The sequence below is a fragment of the Hipposideros armiger genome, unplaced genomic scaffold, assembly GCF_001890085.2.
Source record: "Hipposideros armiger isolate ML-2016 unplaced genomic scaffold, ASM189008v1 scaffold_19, whole genome shotgun sequence".
Lineage (NCBI taxonomy): Eukaryota > Metazoa > Chordata > Mammalia > Chiroptera > Hipposideridae > Hipposideros > Hipposideros armiger.
Window position 1 is genome coordinate 4,586,896 of NW_017731369.1, and position 9,716 is coordinate 4,596,611.

The 9,716-nt window shown below is 48.0% G+C and overlaps 1 protein-coding gene across 1 annotated transcript in view; it reads right to left on the reverse strand.

Annotated features, from left to right (window-relative positions):
• Positions 1-790: 790 nt before the first annotated feature.
• The window catches only part of KCNG4 (potassium voltage-gated channel modifier subfamily G member 4), a 17,891-nt gene continuing 8,965 nt past the window's right edge, over positions 791-9,716 (reverse strand). The window contains exon 4 of the mRNA XM_019634688.1: positions 791-5,405. Within this exon, the coding sequence (XP_019490233.1) occupies positions 4,632-5,405 (774 nt within the window). The 3' untranslated portion in view covers positions 791-4,631. The remainder of the gene's footprint in view (positions 5,406-9,716) is intronic.

A 9,716-nucleotide genomic window follows, 5' to 3' on the forward strand; every position in this document is an offset into this window, starting at 1 on the left:
TTTGATTAAAATATTGCATCCAAGTTAAATGTACTAACGTTGATAACTGCACTGTGGTTTTATAAGACAATATTCTCACTCATAGGATCTACATATAGAAGTATTTCGGGTTTGCCTGGGCTCTCCATCTTACAATGGAGTTGGTTTACCTTAGGGCTTCCTATCCATTTATTTTGAGGGGGAGTCATGGATTCCTTGAGGGTCTGATAAAATCACTGGACACTTTGCACTTTGAAATGCAAAGTGTACACATTCTTTGTTGCATGTTGTCTCCAGAGGTCACAGACTCTCATGGAAACTCTCGGCTAAGAATCCTTGGACTGATGGTCTTCTGATAGGCCTCCCAGTGACCACATTCTAAAGCTCTGAAAGCAAAGAGCATGATTTAGTCAACTTACTCTCACGTGGTCCAGAGAAACATACTATGTATATGAGAGAGAGAGAGAGAGAGAGAGAGAGAGAGAGAGAGAGAGAGAGAGCGCAAATGATAAAGCAAATGGGACATGTTTAAAAAAGAGGTATATTCAAGTGTTCTATGTGCTGTTTTTGTTCTTGCAACTTTCTCTTGTGAGCTTAATGTGTTTTCCAAATAAGATGTTAAATAATGTCATTCAGGGGCCGGCCGAGTGGCTCAGTTGGTTAAGAGCTCGCTCAAGAGTTTGAGCTCTGAGCAACAGTGGTTCGAGTCCAGCCCGAGCTGAGCAGCCGCTGAGCTGCCAACAGGTAGCAGGATGGCTCAGCTAAAAACAAACAAACAAACAAACAAACAAATAATGTCATTCAATCAGTGATGCCCATTATTAGTATTTCAACATGAGGAAGAGGAGGCAAGGAGTTGAATGCCGCTGAAGAGGTGCAGGCAGCTGGGCATGAACAGATATGTAGCCAGGCACTGGCGGGTGCGGAGGCAGGGTGGGGCGGGGAGGAACGTGGCAGGCAGCGGGCGGACAGGGTTCTCAATGATCGCCTATTCAAACTTGACCTCCTTGCTGATTTTTGCTAAGCGAACAATTCCGTGGATAGTCAGGGACCTTGGTCTGTTTGGCTTTCTCACCCCTCTCCTTGTTTCTTACATGCCCCTCTGTAGTATACATTGTTGCGATGAACTCTACTTCCAGAATCACAGACTGTCCACACTGGGAAGGACTTTAACCACCATCTCATCTACCCTCTTCTTGGAATCAATGAGAAAAGGAAGATACAGTGAAATCAATTTCTAGGTCCACTGTTATATAACGCAGGATAGGTGAGAGTTGGTGCCCGAGACATCCCAAGCCAGCCCTACTTCCTCTGCTCAGGAAAGCATTGTAGTGTTGTTATAATCTTGTCTTGAATTATTTTCTTTGAGGGTTTGGGCACTGTTTTAGGTGAGCCTAAGAGCAGCAGCATGATAGACTAGAAAGAGTATTCTGCTGGGAACCAGGATACTTGGATCTAACTAAATGAACTGGCTTTGTGGCCTTGGACAGGTGGCTTTCCCTCTCTGAGCCTTGGTCTCTCCATCTTAAAATGTGGGCACTGGTTGACTTAAGAACTTTTTATCCTTTTTGCAGGGTTGTGGATTCCTTTGAGGATCTGGTAAAATTGTTGGACCCCTTTTCAAAGCAGATGCGTGATCTCCACAGGTTCACAGACCCACCTCATGGAAACTCCCTGCTTAGATTGTCTTGTGATGGGCCTTCCAGTTACCAATTTCTCAAGTCTTAAAAGCCACCAAAATGGAGTCAGTGGGTGGAGCCTCACTTACATTGTGTTAAAGAATTAACCCATCCATCTCCAAGTCACTTTTTGGGCTCAACTCTGTCTGGCTAGGAGATGTTGAACCAACATTTTAAATCTACCTCTGGTAGATGTATCTACAATACAACATGAAAATGGCTTGAGGTAAAGGCCATTTGCTCTTTGGCTTTAGCTGGAAAATTACTCTCTTTGGTTACAGTCACACCCATTGGCCTCAGATAAAACAAGCCCTTCTGGGAATCACAAGAGTCCTTCCAGCCAATGGGGATGAAGAGACTGTCTAGCAAGTTGCTTGTCATTGCTACATCAGCCAATCAGCATGAAGGAAAGCGGGACTCTGCAAAGCTAGACTAGTCCCCCAGGACATTACTGGGGAGAAAAAAATAGAGCATTTAATTAAGCCCTACATGTGAGCAATTGATTCCAGTTTTCCACTTCTAATTTAGTAAAGAATTTCTGCTGATGTGTACTAAGACACTTAGAACCTTGTAATGTTGGTGTTGGGCTCACCTATTTTTCTTTCAGTCCCTGCATGCTTTTGTTCAGATGCTTGGTATGTGAAACAGAGGAAAATGGAGATGCCTGGGTGGACGCCAGTCCTAGCGATGGGCAGAGCTGGAGTGAGAATATTGCACTTGGCACGCACACAGGAAAGGTCTCCAATGAGAGGAGGGAGGGCCAGTGAGGGGTCTGATGTGGGTTCCAGGCCTTCTGCTGGTTGTTGAATACTCTTCCCTGGTCTGCGATGAGCTTGCCATCTCAGTTCAAAGGGCCATGGATATGCACTGATTGGAAGTGGGGAAGGTGTCTAGAAATTTGCACATCCTTTTAAAAATCATTACTTGCAAATGTTGCACCCTGGGGTACAGAATATTCCACCCACACAAAAGCCCTGAGGCTCTTCGCCAAACTCCAGCAGCCAGAAAACCACAGATCTAGCCCTACCCCCGAAGCTGACAGAGAGGGAAAGAGCCAAAGTCACATGTGGATTTTATAGAGGTGGGGCCTTTCCTTGTGTGAGTGGCCACTATGCCACTAGTCAAAGAGCTTACTCGGTAAAATGTCAGTGTGTGACAGACTGGGGGAATGCCCTGCCTACTCTTGAGATCTAGATGAATGGGGACATGTGCCTTCCTCAGCTGGAAGGGCACCCCAGAGCAGTCAAAGGGAACAAAGGCTCCCCACGAGGCCAAGGCTAGATTGAAGCCAGGTTTTGGTGTGGGTGCTCCCCTGAGCCAGAGCCCCCAGCCGTGCTGACCCTGGCATTGAGGTCAGAGGGAAGTGTGTGCTTGGCACATAGTAGGCCTGTGCTAAATACTAGCAGAAAAAAATGAATAGCAAGTAAGTTGTCCCCAGTGATGAAGTGCTAATGCGATTACACATAAACTACATCCGATCTGAAGGTGACTGCCTCACCTTCGCTCATTAATAATATCCCAGTGCACTCTCTCTGGGGGATTTGGAACCAGGGGTGAGTAACTGCATGGCCATGTCACTTAGGGGAGATGCCATCGAGACTTCTGCCAGGTGTGCTTTGCTGGGGGACAACAGACGAGATGCCAGGACTTGGCATCAACTTAATAACCCACAGGAGGTCGGCCCTCATATCTCGCCTGAATTGCTCAATCATTCTCTGTTCCAAACTGGTCTTCCTGCATCCCATCTGCTCATCACCTTCATCACCTATCCCCGCAGTCCCTTCACATCATTTCTTCCTCCAACATCTCCTCTCCATCTACAAAAACATCCAAATCCTCTGCCCAGCACCCACAACCCACCACCTTCTCACCCCAACCCACCTCTCCAGCTTTGCCTGCCAAACACCCCTGCACACTACTCAACCCTTCCTGGGTCTCTGTGATGCCCTTTGTGAGCCAAGTGCTCAGGATTCGTTGCTCTTTCCTCTCTGGTCTCAGCATACACTGCTTTTTATCTCGATTTGGTCCTACATCTGCCTCCTACACTGGATGTACAGGGTCAAATCTGTTAATGAGTAGATACATAAATAAATACATTTTAATATAAGCTGAGGATGTCTATTCTCTGGCATCAAGGGTCTGGTCCAAGGGGCAGGTGAGGGGCAGATCTTAAGGCTGCCCTCGTTGCTGCGTTGAATCTACGCTGCATCCATGGTGGCTGAGCTGAGAGGGTGGAAAACTGAGGTTCTTGCAATCCTGGAGGAACCAGCAGTAGGAACAGGGTTCCCTCAAGGGACAATGCAGAGCCCTGCAAGAGTCAGCCTCTGTCAAGGCCAAGGACTGGATAATTGGAGAAAGCCCTACCTGGAGTCCAGTCGGCCAAGGAGGGCCTGCTGTTCTTGCAAGCAGCACTCCTGCCCAGGTCCCAGGCAAGTCAGGAGGGATGGCCGGCTTGCAGCCATTGTGTGATTTAATGCAAAGAGACCAGTTCTGCCTTCTTGGCTAAGAGCTTCCAGAGCTGGGCGGGAAGTGGGGAGGCGGCTGCATTAGGAAAACCACTGGAGGCGGTGAAGAAAAGGAGAACATATTGATCCCTGCTGGAACCCTGATAAGGCTGGGTGAGGAGATCTGATCAGATGGGTCTGCAGTGACTGTACTTTCCAGTTTCTGGTGGTGGGGTGGGACAGGAAAGAGGGTCTTAGCAGAAGAATGGAATTCTGTAGGCTGGGTTCCATGGGAGCCCAGCCTGAAATGTTGAAGACTGTTGGGAAGGAAATGAGAATAAAGGGAGATTGTCGTGGCCAGGAGGGTCAAGAGTCACGAGGGCCTACATCTCTGGCCTTGAGCCCCTCCTAGCTTTGGGAGCACTCCCTGAGGAACATACCATCATATAGTCTGTGCCTGGTGTTCTCCAGCCCATATCAGCCAAGGGTGATGGGTTGAAGTCCCAGCGTACTCATGAGAGGTTTCGAGTTAAATGTATTTGATGGGTGAGGCGGGTCCCTCCAGGATTAGGTCATCCACATCGTTCAGGAGTTCACGTTCACTGGCGGTGGTGGACTTTTGCAGGCGGCGGAGGCGAGCCTGGAGCTGCTCCTGCTCCTTCTTGAGCTCCAGGTAGGAGTGTGAGAAGGTGTGGAAGATAGACGTGGCAGGGAAGGCCATGATGAGGATCCCACTCAGGATGCTGCTGAGGGCCACCATCTGGCCCGGGACGCTGCGCGGGACCATGTCTCCATAGCCCACCGTCGTCATGGAGATGATAGCCCACCAGTAGGAGGCCGGGATGCTAGTAAACTCCAGGACCCGCCCGGACTCATTCTCGGCCACGTAGACCAGAGGAGAGAAGAGGGTGATGGCCACGCAGAGGAAGAGGAGGAGCAGGCCGAACTCGCGCGTGCAGCGGCGCACGGTGAGGCCCAGCGTCTGCAGGCCCAGCGAGTGGCGGGCCAGGCGCATTACGTAGAGGATGCGCAGTGCCCGCAGCACTCGCAGCACCAGCCCCACCTTCTCCAGGTAGGAGCTGCCGCCGCCAGGCTTCTCGCCATCTTCTTGGGGCTCCTCAGGCACCGCCAGGGACACGTAATAGGGGGAGATGGCCAGGATGTCTATGAGGTTCAGGGGCCCCTGGAAGAACTGGCACTTGTTTCGGGCCTGGACAAACCGCAGGCAGAACTCCAGGGAAAACCAGGCGACGCACACTGTCTCCACGATGAAAATATAGTAGCACTTCTGAGAGCACTCACCCTAGAGAGGCAACAAAACGCAGGGTAGAGAGTGGACGGGCAACAGCGCTGGAAATGGGAGGCAATAACCAGGCGGAACAGCGTTTCCATATGTCTATTATATATTGACATTGATATAGGTATATATCAGCATAGATATTGATTCCATGTATATAGATTCCATATATAAATTCTATATGTTAAGTAGATTCTATATAGATTCCATATACGCTGTATATCCTTTCTACATATTATCTATATCAATTGAGCTGTACCGTAGACTCTTAGCTGTCCATCAAAACCCCCTTTTTACATAGCTATCCAATTGTGGGCATGCAGCTGGTCAGCTAGATCAGAAACCACCTTTCCAGCCTCCCTTGCAGCTAGGTGTGGCCAAATAATTAAGTCCCCACCTGCAGAATGGAAATAGAAGTGATGTATGCCACCTCCAGTTCTAGGACTTTAGCTGTTGGTATGAATTCCTGCACATCCTCTCTCCCTGTGAGCTGGCACAACCGTGTGGCCCTGCAACCCAGCTCAGAGCCAGCAGATTGGACCAACGTCCCAGCAGAGGATGGTGCATCAAGGTTGAAAGAAATCTGGGTCTTTTGAATGAGAGCTGCCCACTCTCCTTGATCACACTCTGCGAAAGAAATCAACTTGTGTTTTGTTTAACGTCGTTCTATCCTGGAGCCTTTTTGTTATAGCAGCCAACCTTCACCTTTTCCAATACAAGCTCCTCTTGTATACCAGGCACCGCTCTAGTGTCGACACTTAAGCCCCACGGTGATGCTGTGATCAGGCAGCATGACCTCTTTATGGCCCAGGACATGGTTTCGAGCAGTGAAATGACTTGCTTGAGCTCACATCCATAGTAGATGGTCTCTCAGCCACTGCACTCTATTTTATAACGTCTTTGCCTGCCATCCCGCATTTACTTATTCATCCAACAAAAATATACAGAGGGTTCACCTTGTGCCAGGCCCTGAGTTAGGCTCTGGGGGTAAAGTACTAGAGAATCAGATGTCATTTCTGGGGGCTTGGAGGCTGGTGATGCAGAGAGGGCTCCCGCATCCCTAAGAAGCACCCTGTTACTGCAATTATTCACACAGGGTCTGTTTCCCTGGGAGAGTCCAGCTGGGTGGGAGCTGTTGTGGATTAATTGTTGTGTCATTCACACCCCCTGCCTCTGGCTTCTAACAGTGAGTCCCACCAGCCCCTCTGCTACTCCAAGTGTGGTCCTGGAACCAGAAACATCTGCCTCCCCTGGGAACTTGTCAGAAACACAGAATCTTGGGCCCCACCCCATCCCCAAGGAATCAGAATCTACATTTTAACAAGAACCCACCAAGTGATTTGTGTGCATATTAAAGTTTGAGAAGCACTGGTCCAGTGTGCTGGTTCCCAGCCTTGGCTGCACATCAGAATCACCTGAAGGGGCTTTGAAAAAATTCTGATGCCTGGGCTGGGACCTCACAGATTCTAATTTAATTGATCTAGGTTTGAGCCTGAGCAGTAAAATTTTCCAGAAGCCCCATAAGTGATTTTAATGTGGAGCCAGAGTTTAGAACCTTACTCTAAACATCATATATATTATATATAATATGGTATATAATATATATCTTATAATATATATATTTATTTTATTTTATTTGTGATGAATGAGTAAATGAATGACCCATGCCAGCTGCCTGAGTAAAAAGCAAGATGTTGACAACTGCAGTTTTCTTTGGATTAAAAGGCTCTGAAGTGGAAAAATAAATTATTTCCTGTGCCTGGGCCCACAGGAATACTAAATTGAAATGTCCTTTATGTCTGGCAGCTGGAGGAAGAGAAAGGGGCTGGTGGGTCCTGATCTCTATCTGCCTGCCGGGGGTGTGTGGGGGAGGGTAGTTTTCTCCCTTGACTTGTATCTGGTCTACCAAGGGGTGGGAAGCTATGGGCGTGCTGTTGAGGTTGTGGAGTTCCAGAGGGTGACCCAGGCTCAAATCCCACCTTTCCACTTATGCAGACATGTCATTTGGCCTCTCCGGACTTTCAGTTCTATGCCCCTGAAATTGTTGTGATGAATAAAAGTGATGCATGTAAAGCTGCAGGCTGCTGCACCTGCAGGCACACAATATATTGTAGCTATCTGTATGAGATGATTGACTGATCACAGACATAGCCTGCCTGGTCAATGTAAGGGTGACAATATCCTCCTCCTATCCCTAGATTCTACAGGAAACTGAGGACATTCTCCAACACTCTGGGAATTCGTTGCCACTACTGCTGGGGTTTGCTTCAGGATCCCGGAGGTCTCAGGAGTTTGGGATCCTGATTCCCCAATTCTGCCAGAAATTTGCTGTGTGGCCAAGCAACAGTTGCTGCCCTTCTCTGTGCTTCAGTTTCCAATGAAGAGGTTGGAGCAAAATCAGTGCTTCTCGAGGCTGATTCAGAACCTCCTGCTTCAGAGTCCCCCCAGGGTGCTCGTTATGAATGCAGAATCTTGGCCCCACCCCATCACAAAATCAAAACCCTGGGGTGGAGCCCAGGGACCTGCATTTTGGCAAACCCCTTTGTTGACTCCCAGGTACTGGAAGTTTTTCAGACTCTGGGCCAGATTCTTCCCACAAGGCCTCTTTCATCTCTGACATTCTGGGAGTTTTTCTCCTGGCTTAAGAGCCTCTTAGAGCTGGGAATAACTGTTCTAGGCCAGGGACTCAATACCTCAGGAAGGTGGCTCCTGAGAGGTGGAGAAGGCTCTGTGAGTCCTTCCTCTGCCTCTGGTGTTGGCCTTTGGATATTCAAGGCATGCACTGCCCAACTCCTTCCTGCGGCCTGGCCCCGGCTGTGCTGGCCACCTCCCTGCACTGCAGCAAGCACTCTGCCTGCCGCGTCACCCCCTGCACTGCTGCTCCACTTTGCACCCTTACACCAATCTCCCAGCACTGACCCTCAGAGAAACGCCCCATTAGCAGCTGGTGCTGGGGTGGTGATGATTTATGGGACTCGAGTTAAGGAAATCATTTCTAGGCCAGACATTACTTGAAGAAAAATAGAAAGGGGAAAAGAACGTTACTTTTTCTCTCTCCGAGAAAGTTTCTGATCGTTTTTTTGTAGGTAGGGTGAACGACTTATCCTGGTTTGCCCAGAGCTTTCTGGATTTGCTCACAGAAAGTCCCAGGTCACCAGAACCCCCTCAGGCCTGGGCAAAACAAGATGGCTGGTTGCCCTCTTGTCACTGGGGAATGCGGTGGGCTCTGGTTGTCTCAAGCAGTTGAAGAAGAACGTGAGAAGGCTGGAGGTGAGAGCCATGCAACCACATGGACGAATCTCACAGATAGGATGTGGGGCAAGACCAGGCAGACGTATATCTCCAGTATGTGACGTTCAAGAACAGGCAAAGCTTGTCTGGGGCAGGCAACATCTTCAAATAAGTAGCTGCCTCTGGGTGGGTAGGGATTAACTGTGAAGGAACATGAATTTTTCTGGGGTGAGGGAGATAACCAGTTGTTAAATTATATAGCTAAGAGTTGTGCATTTCAGTGTATATCATTTTTACCTGTAAAACTGGAAAAATAAAAATAAAAATGATAATAAGCACCCGGGGGTAGGGAGGGGGTGGAGAGAGAGAGAACCAGCATGGAGGAAGAGGACAGTTGTGGAAGCTGAGTCTTGGGGACTTGGGGTTCATTATATTATTCTGTTTATTTTGTAAACACCTGAAATTTTCCATCATGAAAAGCTGAAAAAAAAAACAACAACCCCAAACAGGTTCAGAAATCAAAACCACAGTGAGATACTACATCACACCCACTAGGATGGCTATGATTCTAAAAACAAAAAATAACAAGTGTTGGCAATGATGTGAAGCAATTGAAACCCCCAAACATGTTGGTGGTCCCTCAAAAAGTTAAGTGTACATTTGCTATCTGACCCAGCAATTCCACTCTTAGATAGATAGATAGATATAAATATATATATATATATATATGTATATATCTGAAGGAATTGAAAATAGGCATCCACACCAAAGCTCGTATATGAATGTTCATAGCCTTATTCATAGTAGCCAAAAAGTGGTAACAACCTAAATGCCAATCAACTGATGAATGAATAAACAAAATGTGCTCTATCCACACAGTGGAATATTATTCGGTCATCAAAAGGATGAAGTACTGATTCATGCTTCAACATGGATGAGCCTTGAAAACCTTATGCTCAGTGAAAGAAGCCAGACACAAAAGGCCAGCTATTATGTGGTTCCATTTATGTGAAATGTCCAGAAAAGGCAAATCCACGGAGACAGAAAGAACATTTGTGGTTGTCTGGGGCTGGGGCCGGGGGTGGG